The sequence below is a fragment of the Cebus imitator genome, unplaced genomic scaffold, assembly GCF_001604975.1.
Source record: "Cebus imitator isolate Cc_AM_T3 unplaced genomic scaffold, Cebus_imitator-1.0 Scaffold704, whole genome shotgun sequence".
In the NCBI taxonomy this organism is placed as follows: Eukaryota; Metazoa; Chordata; class Mammalia; order Primates; family Cebidae; genus Cebus; species Cebus imitator.
In genome coordinates, this window is record NW_016108019.1 from 384459 (window position 1) to 403999 (window position 19541).

A 19541-nucleotide genomic window follows, 5' to 3' on the forward strand; every position below is an offset into this window, starting at 1 on the left:
AGAGACAGGGTTTCACCATGTTGACCAGGATGGTCTCGATCTCTTGACCTCGTGATCCACCCGCCTCGGCCTCCCAAAGTGCTGGGATTACAGGCTTGAGCCACCGCGCCCGGCCATATATGCTTTTTTTAAAATGTCATTCTTAAGCTTTTCCCTAGTTTGTAAATTTCTCACCAAAACAATGTTTCAGAGCAGTTCGGTGGTAATAGATGTTGAGTGTCCCTAATCCAAAAACCTGAAATCCAGGGCTTCAAAATCTGGAACTTTGGAATGCCAGCATGACACTCAAAGGAAATGCTCATTGTCACCTTTCAAATTTTGAATTCTCAGATTTGGGATGCTTGACCAGCAAGTATAATGCAAATATTCCAAAGTCCAAAGAACTCAGAAATATGAAACACTTCTGGTCCAAAGCATTTCAAATAAGAGATTCTCTATATTATCATTGGCACATGGTTAGGAGTTGGATTTTTGTCCATATTCTGTGCTTGACAACAGTTGTTTCCACATAGTAGTTGCATAGTAAATAAGTGTGGAAAGAATGCCTGATTCGAATGAGTCGTGGGATTTGCTTTCTGGAAAATATCTCTGTTGTTGTCCTGAACTTTATATTTTTCTGTTAAATCCAAATAAATGGTCATTTAAATAGCATTGTTTATTGGGGGAAAATAAAAGATGGTCTGCTAGAAGTAAATTGTTAAGATCCTACCAGATAGTGGAGAAGCAACCCTAAATAATGGTGGTTTCAGGCTTTAAAACACTTGTGTTTTCTGGGGCTTGTTATTTGTTTAGTTTTACCAATGTAAAATATGAATTGTTTTAATAAGAAAACAAATGAAAGTTTGCATTGTTAAATTTATTTATTAAAAGGTAAGGAACAACTTTAGCTCTCAATTTGGGTTTATAACGTTAGCTTAGCAGGTAGATCTCCCTCCCCAATTATTCTCCATTCTCTGAGGAATAATTAATGTCAAAAAGATCTGAGGATATGATTTATTGCTTCTGTTAGTACTTGTGAACTTCTCTGTAGATTTCCAGATGGTGTCAAACTAGCCATTCCTTATGAGATAGTAATTATGTGGTAGTGATCATAATTGATTTTCTATACAGGTAATCCAAGGCCTGTGATATCTTTCTTTTCTTTTAATTTAGTAGACTCTACTAAAATTTAGTAGTAAGTCACCAGTAGCTTGGCCTTAAAATTGGAACTCACAGCAGTGCACTGTGTTTAACCCATAAATACATTCCTGACTAATGAATAAAACTCAGATGGTTATAGATTACTTGTTCTCTGGACAGAGGACTTCCATCCCCAGTGAATGAATGTGTGAATAACAGGATTGAATGAAATTGCTAGTTAAACTTGGTCTTTCAGAAACATTCTTTGGTGACATTCTCCTAACACTTTAAGCACACTTTAAAATTTACTAATTGACTGTCTTAAGATAAAGAAACAGTCAGGTATGGTGACTCATGCCTGTAATTCCATTCCTTTGAGAAACTCAGATGGGAGAATTACTTGAGTCCAGGAGTTCAAGACCAGCCCATTCTGCATAGCAAGACCCTGTCTCTACAAAAAATGCTTAGTCAGACGTGGTAGCACATGCCTGTAGTCCTGCTACTCAGAGGGCTGAGGCGGTAGGATCATTTGAGCCCAGGAGGTTGAGGGTGCAGTGAGCCATGGTTGCACCACGGCAGTGAGTCATGATTGTGCCACTGCACTCCAGCCTGCGTGACAGTGAGCCCTCTCGCCACAAAAAATATTGAGTTGGACATGTTGACACGTGTCTGTAGTCCCAGCTCCTCTGGAGGCTGAGGCAGGAGTGTCACTTGAGCCCAAGAGGTCAAGGCTGCAATGAGCCATGATTATGCCACTGCACTCCAGCCTGGGCCACAGAGCAAGGAGATACAAGTAAGATCATCTCTTCCTTAGGAGATATATATTTTTTTTTATATTTTTTTTTTCTTACTCATTTGGGTTTAGAGCAAGAATAAGTGGATCCAGGAAAATGACTTTATTTTTAAAAATCAGATTTATGTTTGGAATGTTCACTTTTTTTTTTTTTTTTTTTAAAGGAAAGTCATAGCATGGAAGATGATTGTTGTTGTTTGGTAGGGTTGACATAACAAAGTGCCATACACATAAACACAAAGTTTATAGCTTAAACAACAGAAATTTATTTTCTCATAGTCTGGAAAGTTTGGAAGTCCAAGATCAGGGTGGCAGCAGGGCTGGTTTCTCTGTGGCTTCTAGATGGCTGTCTTCTCCCTCTGTGTTCACATTGTCTTTCATCTGTGTGTGTCTGTGTCATGATCTCTTACAAGGACACCACCCTATTGGATTAGAGTTCACCCTAATGACATCATGTAAATTTAATTACATCTCTAAAGACCCTATTCCAAATAGTTATATTCTGAGGAACAGGTAGTTTAGGACATTAACAACTAAATTTTCACAGAAGGGTGGAGAATATACAGTTAAACCCGTAACAGTTGTGTGTCAGGGAGGTCAACGTAAAGGCAAAAAGGCCAGGTGGGACCTTACTCTCCAATAATTCTAGTTGAGAAATGAGAATTTAAAGTAAAGCATTGACAATAAAAATGAAAATGAGTTGTGATTAAGAGGCATTAAGGAGCAAGAATTTGATGCAAGACTATGTGACTGAAGGTGGAGGGGCACCAGAGGAAGGCAGCTGGCTTGGCTCCCAGATTTCCCTGCTCCAGGAGGAGAAACTGGCTTGAAGGAAAAGTGAGCTGTGTGACGTCCCTGTTGAATATTCAGCACTTTGTTAGCCAGACACCCCAGGGCTGGTCAACTGTCCCACTTTTCTTTGCTTTTTCGAAGTGGCTCTTCATAATGTGGGCTGTGTCACATACAACTGAGCATGTAGCCTCTCCACTTGAAATGTGTCCTAAGACACTTATCACCATCTTAACTTCCACTGAAATGTGACTTAATACACTTATTACCATCTTATTTTGACAGTGAATTCCAAACTCTTCTTTTTTCCTGATAATAAAAAATTAAATATTTTAATTTAAATAAAAAGTTAAATCCTTAAGGACAGGGACTGTTGTTTTATTCATTTGCCCAAATCTCCAATATTTTCTGATTGGATACACACATCTAGTATATAGTACGTTGTGCTTAGAAATTCTAGTTCAGGGAATAATTTGTCAGTAGGGTTGTTATGATCAATTACTTGTTCTTTGCCTATTTTAATCAAAGATTCATACTTAAAACCTGTTTGATTTTCTTGCAGAATGAGAAGACTTTGGGACATTCCATGAGTCATTCAAGCAACATTTCTAAGGTGAGCGCCATTGAAAAATGTTATTACCTTGAGGCTTTTGTGTTCTTTTTTTTTTTTGAGTCGGAGTTTCGCTCTTGTTACCCAGGCTGGAGTGCAATGGCGCGATCTCGGCTCACCGCAACCTCCGCCTCCTGGGCTCAGGCAATTCTCCTGCCTCAGCCTCCTCAGTAGCTGGGATTACAGGCACGCGCCACCATGCCCAGCTAATTTTTTGTATTTTTAGTAGAGACGGGGTTTCACCATGTTGACCAGGATGGTCTCGATCTCTTGACCTCGTGATCCACCCGCCTCGGCCTCCCAAAGTGCTGGGATTACAGGCGTGAGCCACCGCGCCCGGCGGCTTTTGTGTTCTTGTGCCTTACATATGTTTATACTCTTTTTCTGAATAGACATTAAAGTTATTGATACACTTCTGTAATCTGTTCTGGAACCAGAAGAGGTGTGTGACAGTTATGTTTTTCTAGAAGGGCGATTTTGAGTGTGTGTTGGGGGAAGTAATTTCTAGGAGAAAACTCCATTTTTTCCAGAAACCCGTATACTTTAAGGCAGAAGAAATCTCAAGCACAAGAGTCTCTTGCCACAATTAGGAATGTATTGGACTGAAAGTAACAAAAAGCTAACTATGGTGACTTAAATAATTATGGATTTACGTGGTTCAGATGACAAGGTATCTGGAGGTAGTGGTCTAGGGCTGAGTTGTTCACAGATGTTGCCAGGGACCCAGGCAGGCTCTTTCCTCTCCGTGCCACCTCCTGCTTGCACATGGTCTCGCAATAAGAGCTGGATCTTCAGGCGCTGTGGTTGTAGCCTTCGCAGGAATTAGAGGAATGATCAGGGATTAAGGGTCTCTTAGCTGAGAGTCATCATTTTCAGCAGGAAGGCAAAAGCTCTCCCAGAAGTCCCACCTGGCCGCCTGAAATCTGCTTACATCTCCCTGGCCAGAACTGGATCACAGGCCACCTCTAGCTGGAAGGCAGCTAGGAAAAGGAAGGCTTGGGAAGTGAATCAGCCATCCAGTGGCATCTGCTCACCTGTGGTATGGTCACTTTAACCTACCAGGAGCACATTGGCTGCTAGGGTATGACCTAGGAACCAGGAGAGTGTATCTGATGCAATTAGTTTGCTCCCAGGCAGTGCTTCTCTCTCAGCCTAGACATTGACTCTGACCAAACCCTTGGCCATACAGTTATGCCCATGAAAATTCTTTGCAAGGGTAGATCTTTTCCCTATGTTTTTGGTATATGGCCAAACATGACACAGATCCAGTTGGGAGGATTCGAACAAGTGACAAAACCTGTCTGCTGTCTCAGGCCGCCTAGATACTCTGAAATAAACAGTTACATTATATGCCATTTTAATGTTCTAATTCAACATATGTTTTCATTCAGGTCACCTTATTTTTTGAAACTAAAAGTAAACTCTAGCAAACCTTCATAAGACATAAATTTGTCTGTTCTTAGGCATATCTTTAATTATATTCTTCTACTTAATTTTGCATTAAAAATATGAATGCCTTTCACAAAATATTTTTTCTCATCCAACCTCCATTTCTTTTCTTTTGCTGTCCCTTCAGCCAGGAATCCTACAGTGCTAAAACTGCAGTGGTAAACCATTACTGTCCAGTTTTGCCCTACCACCTTTCAAAGGAGCTGATCAGTGTCTAAGCATGGAGAAAAGTGACAAGGTGCAGCTGCAGATGGCCTGTTTGCTTAAGTTGAATTAAACGTTTTAAAAAACACTCAGTATCACACATTGCCTCCCCTTAGTAGCTGGTAGCCAAGGGCAGGTTCTGAAGGAGGACATCATCCTGTGCTTTAAATATGTACCTGTTCGTTCATGGATTTCAGTCATGTTTTATTTAAAGGAAACTTCTTCTATTGTTTAAAAAACTGCAAACTACCAGCTCAAAATGTCTAGAGGAAAGGATATGGTCTTCGCTTGGGTTGGGGGTATTTTGAGCTGCTTTGTAAGGATTTTGGAGTTAACATGGATGATGGTTTACTAGCCATGTGATTTTGAACAAGGACACTTCTTACAGCTTTAATTTGCTTATCAGTAAAAGTAGGGTAATAATACCACCTTCAGGGTTGTTCTGAGTTTTGGGATTAATGTTTGCATGGAACCATGGGGCGGCTCACGCATTACATGGAGCCAACAAACCTGACTCTTGTCAAAAACTTTGTTGAATCCTGGTGATCTTTGGTTGATTCGGCCAGGGCAGTTCATTTAATTGTAGCTTTATTATTTATTGCTGAACAATGGAGAATCATATAGTTTCTATTTTTTTCTTCTTGCACATATTTTTATTGTGTGCTCTTTGTGACTGGACACTCAACTGTTTGCAGTGAGTTCTGGGATACTTAGTAGGGTCACTGGAGAGAATCTGAGTGAAGTGAGCCTTTAGAACATCTGATTACTCTCAGAACTTCCTGGTGAACCTGTCAGCATGAAATTTTGTTGCAAAGTATACCCCTTTGTAACTTAGATAGTAAGCATGCTATATAACATGGTTAGGCATGAGCCAGTTCATTGGGACTGGGGGAGTAGGGCCCCCTGGGGAAGATAACTGTTGATGAGAAGGCAGTTTTCTATTGGAGTATTTATTAAATGAATCTGCTGTTTCAAGCCAGTTATAGGTCATGACATGTAAAATCGTATCTTCAGTATAGGAGACGTACTCTTGAGATTAAAGAAGGCCACAACATGGATGTGTTTTATGCTACCTGAAATCCCCACTGTCTCTGTAAGGAGTCTTTGTCTTCTGACTGTTAGCCCCCAGCTAGAGTCAGCATATTAGCTAGTCACTGCATTCTGCTTTATGCTTCTGCAGTTCACCTCTTGCTAGCATAAGTTTAGAGGTTGAAAAGAGGTAAAAATAAAACTTTAATCCTGCCACCTAGTATTCCATCTAGATTTTGTTACAAAGTATTTCAGTGTGTATTGGAAGTATATGACTTTAAAAACCAGACTCCATTTTCAAAGAAGGAAGCAGGTAGGTTGAATGGGATGTTTTAAAAGAAGCATATGGCTGGGCGCAGTGGCTCACGCCTGTAATCCCAGCACTTTGGGAGGCCGAGGTGGGTGGATCACGAGGTCAAGAGATTGAGACCATCCTGGTCAACAAGGTGAAACCCCATCTCTACTAAAAATACAAAAATTAGCTGGGCATGGTGGCGCGCGCCTGTAGTCCCCGTTACTCGGGAGGCTGAGACAGGAGAATTGCTTGAATCCAGAAGGCGGAGGTTGTGGTGAGCCGAGATCATGCCATTGCACTCCAGCCTGGGTAACAAGAGCGAAACTCTGTCTCAAAAATAAATAAATAAATAAAAATAAATAAAAAGAAGCATATGGGAATATTTAAGCAATTACAGTGGCAAAGTCTTCACCCAGTGCTTATTTTGTATTGATAGAATAATGTTAATGGATATCATTTGTTGAGCCTCTGTTACAAGGGCAGGATTTCATGTAATTTTTCTCCTCCAACTAACGTCCTAAGGGGTCCAAATTCACCTTTTCCTTTTGTTTTTCAAGATCACACTTATTGCTGCCTGAGTTTTCATGAAGTTTTTCCGTTGAAACTTCACCCCACATGTAACCTTCATGAGTGTAGAACCATGCTTTGTTTATACTTAAATCTGCAGAGCCAGTGATGGAATGGAGCCTTGGAAGTTGTCAGTACATGTTGAGTGAATGTTTGCATGGTGTTCCCTTAGACAGTTGATACCCAGCCCATTGTTCCTCTTCATCATTCTAGCCACTTCCTAGGCCCAAGCCTCCTGAACTTTTGCAGTAGCTTCTCAAGAATTTGTCCCAAACCATCTATCACCCAGCAACCAGTAAATAGAATCCTAATGCTTCTCTTTTCAATTCTTCAATGTTTCTGATTATACTACTTTGAGCTGTCAGATCTAAGGTGACCTGGCCCTGGCCACTTGGAGCCTGATCTGTGCAATTCTTGGTCATGATGATCCTAGGGTATGGTGACTACCTTAACTATTCTCAAGCCAAATTCCTACCTGCTCACATTTGCACATGCTGTTCTGTCTAAAAGGCCTCTTCCAGTCTTACCCCTTTTTTGCATGAATGGCTAAAATTCCTAACTCATTTCTTCATCAGTTCTTGGCTACTTTAGAGGCATTTACTCTTGACACCCTCCCCTTAATCTAAATTTTATTCCACCCATTTGGGTTTTGTATTCTTTTTCTTTATAGCGCCTATCACAGTTTGTAATGATAGCAGTGTGTAGAAAACCTTATATTTTTAGAAGCAGCAGAATGGGAAAAAAATCAGTTTAATTGGCTGAATCCCTGGAGAAGTCTGAGGTAGTTTGAGTCCCATAAGTGACACGCTTATACAAAGACGGGCACTGGAATGCAGCCCTCATGAAACCCTCATGCATCTTGCCCAGACCTTCGCCTCACCACAGGGTCCTTGACCATGTGGGCAAGCTGAGCCATCCTGGAGGATGTTCCCCACGTCTCCCGTCCACACTCACTCCTCACCATGTGTACTTCCCTTGCTGCTGTTTGTTTAATCATTTTCTAAAGAACTAACTCAAAGTTTTATATCATTGTGTAGTATCTGAAATCACATTTGATTGGTTTTCTTTTTTCAGTTTATTTGTACGTATTTATGTGGTACCTCTGATATTTTGTTACATGCATAGACTATCCCTCACTGTGAATATTTATCATGTCTGTGTCGGGAACATTTTAAATCTTCTCTTCTAGTTATTTTGAAGTATATCATATATTGCTAACTGTAGTCACCCTACTCAGTTATTGAACATTAGAATTTATTATGACTATCTAACTGTATTTTTGTACCCATTAACCAACCTTTTTTTATCCTCCTTTGCCCTCCATGCACACCCTCCCCAGCCTCTGGTAATTTACTTTCTACCTCCATGAAATCCAATTTTTTTTTAGCTCCCACATGTAAGTGAGAACATGTAATATTTGTCTTTCTGTGTCTGGCTTATTTCACTTAACTAATGACCTCCATCCATGTTGCTGCAAATGACATGATTTCATTCTTTTTGTATGGCTGAATGGTATTTCATTGTATATATATGTCACCAATTCTATACTCATTTGTCCATTGATGGACACTTAGGCTGATTCCCTGTTGTGAATAGTGCTACAGTAAATAGTTGGAGTACAGATATCTCTTTGATAATACCAGTTTATTTTCCTCTGGGGAAATACTCTGTAGTGAGCTTGCTGGATTATATAGTAGTTCTATTTTTAGTTTTGTAAGAAATTCTCCTACTATTTTTATACTGGCTGTACTGATTTTTTCCCACCAACAATATATGAGAATTTCCTTTTGTCTGTGTCCTCACCAACATCTGTTATTCCCTGCCTATTAGTTTTTCATACAATTTTGGGCATTTATATGTCTTTTTTTTTTTTTTGACTGAGTCTTGCTCTTATTGCCCAGGCTGGAGTGCAATGGCGCAATCTCGGCTCATCACAACCTCCGCCTCCCAGGTTCAAGTTATTCTCCTTGTGGTTTTGATTTTTCATTTCCTTGATAATTATGGATGTTGAGCATTTATTATAAACCTTTTTTTTTTTTTTTTTTTTTTTTTTGAGAAATGTCTACTCATGCCCTTTGCCCAATTTTTAATGGGATTGTGTTTTTAATGTTTTTTGAGTTTCTTACATATTCTATTAGCCCCTTGTTCAGTGGGTTGTTTGCACATATTTTCTCCCATTCAAGAGGTTGTGTCTTTATTTTGTTGATTGTTTCCTGTGCCATGCAAAAAGCTTTTCAGTTTAACATAGTCCCATTTGTCTATTTTTGGTTTTGTTGCCTATGCTTTTGAGCGCTTAGCCATAAAATCATTGCCTAGACCATTGTCCTAAATTGCAATCCCTGTTTTCTTCTAACAGATTTAGAGTTTCACGTCTTATATTTGAGTGTTTAATCCATCTTGAGTTGATTTTTGTATGTGATGAGAGAGAGGGCTTCAGTTTTATTTCATTTTTCTGCGTAAGGATGTCTAATTTTCCCAGCACCATTTATTGAGAGGGTGTCCCTTCCCTAATGCATGTTGGGTTGGTGCTTTTGTTGAAAATCAGTTGGCAGTAAATACGTTGATTTATTTCTGTGTTGTTGATTCTTTTTTACTGTTCTGTGTATCCGTTTTTTTGTTGTTGTTGTTTTTTGTTTTTTGAGACAGAATTTCGCTGTGTTGCCCAGGCCAGAGTGCAGTGGCACTGTCTTGGCTCACTGCAACCTCTGCCTCCTGGGTTCAAGCAATTCTCATGCCTCAGCCTCCTGATTAGCTATGATTATATGTGCATACCACCAGGCTTGGCTAATTTTTGTATTTTTAGTAGATATGGGGTTTCACCTGTTGACCAGGCTGGTCTTGAACTTCTGATCTCAGGTGATCCACCTTCCTTGGCCGCCCAAAGTGCTGGGATTACAGGTGTGAGCCACCGCTCCTGGCCTGTATCTGTTTTTATAACAATACCTTGCTTATTTTGGTTTTTCTAGCCTTGTAATATAAAGTGAGGTAGTGTGAAACCATCAGCTTTGTTCTTTTTTATTAGGATTATTTTCGTTATTTGTGCTCTTTTTTGGTTCCATATGGTTTTAGGATTTTTTTGTCTATTTCTTTGTAAAATGACATTGACATTTTGTTAGCAATTACATTAAATCTATAGATTGTTTGGGCATTTTAGTCATTTTAATGACATTCTTCTTATCCGTGAACGTGGGATATCTTTCAATTTGTCCGTGTCCTCTTCAGCTTCTTTCATCAGTAGTTTACCTTGCAAGGTCTGAACTCTTTGATTAAATTTATTTCTAGATATTTTATTTTTCATTGCTATTTAAAAAAGGATTGCCTTTTTGATTTCTTTCTCAGCTAGTTCATTATTGGTATATAGAAACACTACCAATTTTTGTATGTTGATTTTCGTATTCTATAACTTTCCTGAATTTATCAGATCTATTGGAGCCTTTAGGTTTTTCTAGGTGTATAAAATCATATCATCTGCAAAAAGAGACAAATTGACTTACTTTTTTCCAATTTGAATGCCTTTTATTTCTTTCTGTTGGCTGATTGCTGTAACTAGGACTTCCAGTACTACATTGAACAGGAGTGGTGAAGGTGGGCATAATCGTCTGTTTTCACACTGCTGATAAACACATACCTGAGACTGAGTAATTTTTAAAGAAAAAGAGATTTAATACACTTATAGTTCTATGTGGCTGTGGAAGCCTTACAATCATGGCAGAAGGCAAAAGCCATGTCTTACATGGCATCAGACAAGGGAGAAATGAGAAAACCAAGTGAAAAGTGTTTTCCTTATAAAACCATCAGATCTCATGAAACTTATTCACGAGAACAGTATGGGAGAAACTGTGCCTATGATTCAATTATCTCCCACGAGTTCCTCCCACAACATGTGGGAATTGTGGGAGCCACAATTCAAGATGAGATTTGGGTGAGGACACAGCCAAACCGTATCAGTGGGCATTCTTATCTTGTACCAGTTCTTAGAGGGACAGCTTTCTTTTACCTTTCCTCCATTCAGATTTATATTAGCTGTGGGTTTGTCGTATATGGCCTTTATTAATATTGCGGTATTTCTTTGCCTAGTTTGTTGAGAGTTTCTATCATGAAGGAATGTTGAATTTTACTAAACACTTTTTCTGCTTCTAATGAAATAATCATATGGTTTTATCCTACATTCTGTTTATGTGATGTATCACATTTATTGATTTGCATATGTTGAAAGACCCTTGCATCCTTGAGATAATCGTGGTGTATTGTGTTTTTGATGTGCAATTGGATTTGCTTTCCTAGTATTTTGTTAAGGATTTTTGCATCTATGCCTATTAGGGATATTGGCCTGTACTTTTATTTTTTGTTGTGTCCTTGTCTGGTTTTGGTATCAGCATAATGCTGGTCTAGTAAAATGAGTTAAGGAGAATTCTCTCTTCTTCAATTTTTTGGAATATTTTGAGAAGAATTGTTGTTCTTCTTGGAAAGCTTGTTAGAATATGGCAGTGAAGACATCCAATTCTGGACTTTTCTTTGTTAAGAGATTTTTATTACTCTTTAAACCTCATTACTTTTTATTGGTCTGTCCAAGTTTTCTGTTTCTTCCTGATTCATTCATGGTAGATTATGTGTTTATCCATTTCTTCTAGGTTTTCCAGTTTGATAGCATATAGTTGTTTGTATTAGTCTCTGATGATATTTTATATTTCTGTGGTATCATTTGTAATGGATCCTTTTTCATTTCAAATTTTATTTAGGTCTTCTCTCTTTTTTTCTTGGTTAGCTTAGCTAGTGATCTGTCAATTTTAGCTTTTCAGAAAATCAATTTTTTTCATTTCTCCTTTTGTATTATTTTATTAGCCTGTATTTAGTTTAGTTCTCCTCTAATCTTTATTATTTCTTTCCTTTTACTAATTTTGGGTTTGGGTTTTTTGTTGGATTTCTAGATCCTTGAGGTGCATCCTTAGATTCTTTGTTTGAAATCTTTCCACTTTTTTGATGTAGGTGTTTATTGCTATGGACTTCTCTGTTAACACAGTTTTTGCTGTATCCTATAGGTTTTGCTATGAGCAAGACTTTGTCTCAAAAAACAATAATAATTTGTCACCTGCTTGTGAAGTCCAGTACTTTAGGGGGACTATGAAAGTCATCTTCAGTGGCTGGGGGTGATGGCTCTCATGGCACCCCATTGCAGGTGCCTTTAACCACAAGATTATGTTGGCTGTGGCTGTTCATGTGAGTACTTTGGCCTAAAATTCTTTAGAGGCAGATTGAAAATCCCTGAGGAGGCTTGAACCCACTCTGTGTAGCTAGGATTTCTTTAATACCAGGAATTGGCCTAGGCCAGGCTAATCATAGGGGCTGGACTTTCTGGAGCCTCTCTTGATGCCTCTCAGGGGTGGACTATGGTGCAAAAAGGGCAGTACGTAGACACGATGTTATTTTACCCCCAGGGAAGCCTTCTCATTCAACCCTGGGAATCGAACTTGTTCCAGGTGACAAAAGTTCTTGAGCAAGTTAATGATTGGCAGCACTTACGGCAGGGAGAAGGCAGTGGAAGCCCATAGCATGAGTACCTCTCTTATAGCCCCCTAGCCAGCCTGGCTCTGTAGGCTCTGGCAGTTGCCCAAGGGTGGTACCGTGCAGACTGTGATATGTATCTTCTGTTAATCAAATATTCCGGGGTAGAATCAGACTGGACATGTTTAATGAGCACTTAAAATGATTGCTCTATTGCTTGGCAAGCACATCTCAATGAATTTCAGCACTGACCCTCATAGGCCTCTTGAATATTTTCTGGTTATTGTTGCCATTAGACAGGGATGAGATACAGCAGAATGTCACATGTCAGATGGACATGTCTTACAAGGAATTCTTGCTGACCCACTTTTACTACACAAGGGCAGACCTGGATGTGGTTGTCAAAACCAGGGTTTGCTTCTTTCTGTTCCTGAATCCAGAGTTGACCAGTGACACACTGAGGTTACCCAGACTTTGTGGGTTACAAATACGGTAGAATGTGCTTTCTTACTTAAGAAAACAGCTGTCCCAAAACAGGATACTTACTCCTAAGTGACACAAACAAGGGAATGAATTGTAGGAGTTGCAGGGGATCAGATGGCCCCAGCACCACTGAGCCTTGCTTGAGTCCTGACAGAGCACTGAGGCAGTGTTTCTGTTTAGCTCTTTTGCAAAGTTTAACCGACTGTCTTTGCAGTATTTTTTCTTCTGACTGGTTACAGTTTAGTTTTTGGCTGAAGTTTGGTTCAGTTTCCTGAAGGTGGAAGGTGGGCAGGCTTAAAACAATTTCCCAATAATGCTAAGATTATTTGCATTTTTCACTCTTACTCTCCCATGAGCATACAGAAGCTAAACAGCATGCAAGGTAGCATCTTCCTTAGCTGGTGGAATATGTTCCTGTGTTTTAAGATGTTCTAATAAAGCAAAGATGGAGAGATGGAACCTGTGTAAACAAAAGCTCTTTGGGGGGCCTAAGTAATTTTTAAGAGCGTAAGGAGGTCCTCTGGCCAACATGTTTGAGAATCTCTGTTGTAGAGGCATAGTCTCCCCAGAGGGTAGCCGTTTAGTTCATTCAGCAAATGTTATTTAAATACCTACTGTGTACCAGGCCAATCAGCAAAAGCTTCTAAGTTAACATATCCCAAAAACATCTTCTCATAAACCTTTATAGGTGCAACAAAAGAAATGAACAGGGTATAAGGATTGATAAAAGGGATGAAAAGCCCTTTCTGGGGAGAAACCTGAAGAGAGGCCAGTCATGCTGGGTTGGGATGTGGGAGTGTTCCTGGGAGGAGGAGGAGGGACGGGAAAGGCCACTGGTTGCTGGGCAGAGCAGAGGGCCCAGGCCAAGAGGAAGTGAGGGTCGTTTTCCCTGCCCGCCATGTTTTCGTCAGTAGTGTGGGCCAGGGCTGGCCAGATGAGTAGCCTGAGCAGAAATTGTTTTCTTCTCAGGTGGGTGGACGGTGGTCACCTTGGCTGGAATGAGGCATTTTGTAGCAGACATGAGACCTGCAGGTTTACTCTCGAGGTCATCAAGACTCAAGAGTGGTAGTCACACGAAAGTCTTGCTCCACACAGGAGGTGTGCCTTGAGTGGTATGTGCTGCATTTCTGCATCTCCCCTGACTTTGTTTGATCCTGGTAGCAGCCCTGTAGATTGCTGACCTCATTTTTTAAATGATTAAATTCCTGCTTGGTATTGTGCTTGGTGGACTGACCCCAAAACACAGAGGGAAGATTTTGGGGTCAAAAGCCAGTGCTTTGGCTACTGCCCCAAAATTCTCTCAAAGGAAATCTTTTATTGCCTCTGGGCAATGAAATGTATTTTGACTATATTTGAAAAGTTTAATATTTAAAGGAAATCAACAGTATTAAAGGGTCCTTTTGAGTGATAAATAACTCACAAACACAGCCCTTTTCACCGTGTTATTTCTGGTGATTTTGGACCTTTATGTGGTGACATCTGTAGTTTCTGGGACTTTGAAGCCACCTTTGCCCAGAAATCATTGTCTTCAATGTAATTTATTGAAAACAGATTATGTTTGCAAGATCCCCAACTGCAGCATGGAGGAAGACAGCCCTGAAAAAGTCTCTTCAGCTGTGGCCTTCTGTCCCCTCCACAGGGGACAGAATATAAGCCCCTCATTGTTCTGGGGACTTATTGCTACTCAAGTAGTTCTAACTCCCTTTAAAAGGCTACTATAGAAAAGAATTCCATGTTAATACTACTTGCTAAGCAATGCTAATAAGAGTCATTTATGATGGAAATCATTTTAGCATTCAGTAGTTTTTATTGTACATGCTCCTCTGTGAATCCTATATTGTATATACTTAATTTTTTAATGGTCAGCTTTAATTAATTGCCTTTGTGGAAGCTTGTTCTTGGCACAGCCCTGCATAAGAGTCAACATGTATTTATCAGAGCAAGCCTCAGAAAAGCCACAGAATGGCTTCTTTTCCTTTAATTGTGGCTCATTTTGAAGTTCAACACAACTGGGTATTTATTTATTGAAAGCAGACTTTCTCATAATGAAGCATTGGTTTGACACAGTAATTCTGTGCTAAGCAGAAAGTTTGGTAAGACGTAATCTCAGTGTGCACATTGCAGTATATAAACACCAAGTGAGAAAACTTTATTTGGCTCTGTCATATGAAGTCAGGCCTGCTGAGTTGGCAGTTACGAGCAGATTCCTATCTCTTAGTTTGGAAGTGGGAGGGCAATAACCGCTAGCAACCTCATGAGCAGGAAACACAAAGAAGTGATTTGGTGAGCATGATTTTGAAAATGCCCCCCAAAATGTCTCTGTAATTGCCTAGAACCTGTGAATGCATTGCTATCATTACTCCTATGATTATGTTGTGTTGTGTAGCAGCACAGTTGACCTTTAAGGGAGATTATTTAGGGTTATAGATATGGGCCCCAGTGGAATCTCATGAGTGCTTAAAAAGCAAAGAACGTTCTCTGACTGGTGGCAGAAGGGGAAGTCAGAGAGATTAATAGCACAAGTGGGCTTTGAAGATGAGAGGGGTCATGTGACTGCAGATGCATGTGGCCTGCCCCTCAGTCCTGAAGCTGCGAGAAGTTGTGTTCTGCCAACAACCTGAGAGAACGTGTAAACGTGTTCCTTCCGAGGTCTCCAGGAAGGAAGGAGACTGACCAGAGCAGAGAATCCCAGCATGGGTGCGTAGACTCCTAGTCCATGGGAACTGTGAAGTGATTATGTTTTAAGCTACTAAGTTTCTGGTGATTTGTTTACATAGCAAAAGACATCTCATATGGGTGGCAAATGCTTTCCATGTAGAGGAAAACCTTCTTTGGAGAGAGCTGTCAGACCAATTCACTTCTAGAACCTCTGGGCCAACAGCCAACATGATCTCTTAATTTAGCCACCTTCTTTTATTTCTTTTGTTTTTGTTTTTTGAGACTGAGTCTCACACTGTCACTGGAGTGCAATGGCGTGATCTCTGCTCACTGCAACCTCCACCTCCCGGGTTCACACGATTTTCCTGCCTTCAGCCTCCCGAGTAGCTGGGATCATAGGCGCACACCACCACACCCAGCTAAGTTTTTGAATTTTTAGTAGAGATAGGGTTTCACTATGTTGGCTGGACTGGTCTCGAATTCCAGAACTCGTAATCAGCCCACCTCAGCCTCCCAAAGTACTGGGATTACAGGCGTGTGTTGTCACCATGGCCGGCCCTATTTCTTTTGCTATTTTGTATTTTCTTTGTAGAAATACAGTCAGACAGTGACTTTAAGTGACTTTGACCATGATCCATAGTAAGAAGCTTTTATATTGAAACCCAGTTCACTTATATACACATCTGAGAGACAAAATTACCCCAAAAGACTTTATCCTTTTTATGTCAAATGCACTTTGACATATTCTATTTTATTGCATTTTTAAAATCATAGGTCATCACCCACTACATTGATTTATTTACCTGTCATCCCAGAGTTGGAAAGTCATTGCAGTTGGTTATGTTTCTGCAGTTTTGTTTTACTTTTTAAAATCATCAATCACATATTATTTTAAAAATGAATTTCTGTTTGGGAAATGGTACTCAGTGCAAAGTGGCATTATGGTTTTGCCGGTCTCTGTGACAAGTCCAGGTCCCTCCATCGAGGTTTCCTGGTCTCCCTTCTGGGTAGTCTGTGCAGCACCAGCACAAATGGCAATGGTGCTTCTATCCACTTGTTTAACTTTGCGTGTTCATTACTGGACATAATTAGGGCTTTCCCCATCATTTTAATGACTGCTGATACTTCTTTCTGTAGATAGAACAGTGTTGACTCAGTCAGCTCCGAGCTGATGGGTATTTAGGATGATTCCAGCCCTTTACTGTCACAAACGCTGCAGTGTACAAACCTCTTCCCGCAGGTGTGTGGGGATGAATTCCTAAAAGAATTGCCGAGACAACGTATATGTGCCTTTTGTCATCCTAGGGAAGTTCACCATTTGCTCCCACCAGCAATGTATAAGCATACCTGCTTCTCCATGCTTCTGCCAACACATATTACTTGATTAATTTTCTTGGCTGATGAGGGTATCTCATTTTAGCTTTTATTTGCATTTCTCATCATGAGAGAAGTGAAGTATCTTTTCATGTTTTGAGAGCTGTCTGTGCATCTTTTCCTATTGCTTCTATTAAGTCATTGATTGGCTGTACTGTAATTTGAGGTCATTTGTAAAAACGAGCTCTTCTCGCCTCTTAACCATCTTTATCCAGCCTTTCTTCAGGTTCCTCCTTGCGTAAAAACAAGCTCACCCAAACAGACCATTCCTGTGGTCCTCTCCCTTTGCAGATAAATCAGATGGGCAAGTTTGCTTTTGTTAGGGGCCTGAGACCTAAATGTTTAAAAGTAGCTTTGCTGGTAAGCGAAAAGAAGGCCCAGTCAGGGGGATGCACAGAAAAGGAGGGGCATGGGTAATAGAGGAGGCTGGGCAGTAACCTGGCAGAAGGTACCAGAGGCCAAGGAAGGCATGCTGGTGTCCTGCAGTGAGAAGGAGGTGTGTGACGTCAACTGGGTAAACACACTGCTATAGCTGCTCCAGTGATAGCAGGCACTCTAAGAGGGAACTGAGAGAAGGGGAATGCCAGTTTCTGCCAAGGCTGTATAGAAAGGTTTTTTCCCCATATGTTCTTTGGAAGTCATGTTAAAATCATTTAAAACAGTGAATTTGATAAGAAAGCCAGCTACCGAGAGACTTGAATGTAGCAAAACAAATTGTCAGAAAGTATTTGTCGTTTCTAAGAAATAAACTGGCATTTAGGCTTGGATAGAAATCCAGAGGTTTGTTTTGGCATAATTAATTACAACTTCTTAAGAAGAGGGGATTACAAGAATTTTTTTGTAGTGAGATTGCTTTATATTCCTTTTCATGACTGGAAAGTCTGTCATTTGACAGCGCACAAAGAACTTCAGGAACAGAGGGCCTAAGTTTTCTTGACACATTTGGATTTTTACATGATGAACATTTGTACTTCTATTAGTAACTGTTGAGTCGTGTGTGGTCTGATTGTATGGAGAGTAGAGTATAGGTGTTCTCTGGAGTTTTGTGTGTTACGGATCACTGAGCCTAGTACTGCCCCAGTTCCTGCGTGTCACACTGTCTGCTGTTTTCAGAAAGAGCAGGATGGCTAGTCCTGTCCCATCTAGTTGAGGTCCCATCCTGCAGAGCTCCTAAGAGGAGATTGCTGGCCTTTGACTACACTGGCTTCCAGAATCTGACCATGGAACCATATTTGAAACTGTCAGCTTTATTTTGTTGTTGATCAGGCTAGTCTTTTAGATCTTTGTTGGTTGATGGATTTCTCTCAGCTCTATCTATACCAGCAACAAATAAAGCTCTTTAAAATTGTTTTTGATGACCATTCTGCCTATAGATTTGTCCTAACCTTTGAAATGTTTGCTGTTCTTTAGTGACAGAAGGAGACTCTTCTGGGAGCTGTGATGAACCCACAAATCTCACTGGTTTTCTTGCTTTATTGGAGGAGTTGGCATTTGTTGAAGTTTATATTTACGTAAAATAACAATAAGTAGATTTTTAAATTTTTCTCGAAATTTTATGATCTAATCAGAAGAGAGACCCTTTCTCTGTCATTAAGAGGCTTGTTGAGGATTAGACATACCTGCTGAGAGTATTCTGTAATGTTTTCATAAGATTGGAAAGGGTGAAATGTGAAATGAGAGCAGGAATGTAGACAGAGGTTGCCGAGGCTGTTTCCTATTTCCTAAGTAAAATTGAGCAGGGCAGAATCTCCCCAGCCTTGCAAGAACTCCCTTCCTTCCTTCTTGGGTCCACTGTCACTGTCATGCTGGCCTTGACGTCTACTACAAGTGCACACACATGGGGAACCACACAGGGAAGTGAACACATGTCCTGGCGTGTGTGCACCTGGTATGGCTGCTTCCTCAATCCAGGCTCTGTTCTGTTACAAGGCTCTACTCTCCTTCCTTCAGGCCTTGCTAACCCTAACCCTCCTCATCATGGGCAGGCAAAGATGGAATCATTACCTTAGAGTACCCTTTATTTTTAAGATGGAGTTTCACTCTCACCCAGGCTGGAGTGCAGTGGCATGATCTCGGCTCACTGCAACCTCCACTTTGCAGGTTCAAGCAATTCTCCTGCCTCAGCCTCCTGAGTAACTGGGACTATAGGTGCATGCCACCATACCCGGCTAATTTAAATATATATATATATTTTAGTAGAGACAGGGTTTCACCATGTTAACCAGGATGGTCTCAATCTCCTGACCTCATTATCCACCTGCCTCAGCCTCCCAGAAGTGCTGGGATTATAGGCATGAGCCACCGTGCCCATCCCAGAGTACCTTTTTTGACATGAATTACTTGTAGTTCAGTACTGGAGTTCAGAAGTTTAGTTTCCCATCAGGAACCTACCTCCCCCCAGGACACTGACCCTGATTGGGCACCATTTTCCAGCTAAGACACCACCTCCTCCCACAGGGTTTGCCTTCCCTTCACAGTACAGGAACGTACACGAGTTTCCAAGAGGACCATGCTCTTACTAAGTTAAAAGGGAGGATGGTGACTAGGTACTTTCTTCTGCTGCCATTACTTGGAGGGCAGGGGCTTCCTTCCATACTTCAGTTCCAGGGACTATGTTTGACCCAGCAACACAGAGGAAGAAGAGGTGACCTTATAGCAATGAGGGGCAA

General features: G+C 40.6%; 1 protein-coding gene across 9 annotated transcripts in view; it reads left to right on the plus strand.

Annotated features, from left to right (window-relative positions):
- The window catches only part of MARCHF8 (membrane associated ring-CH-type finger 8), a 118924-nt gene that overhangs the window by 87276 nt on the left and 12107 nt on the right, over positions 1-19541 (plus strand). For 8 of the 9 annotated variants that reach the window (XM_017518801.2, XM_017518807.2, XM_017518800.2 and 5 more), the window contains one exon: positions 3264-3314. The exons of the other annotated variant lie outside the window; for it this stretch is intronic. In XM_017518801.2, coding sequence (XP_017374290.1) covers positions 3264-3314 — 51 coding nt within the window. The remainder of the gene's footprint in view (positions 1-3263; positions 3315-19541) is intronic. 9 annotated transcript variants of the gene reach the window in all.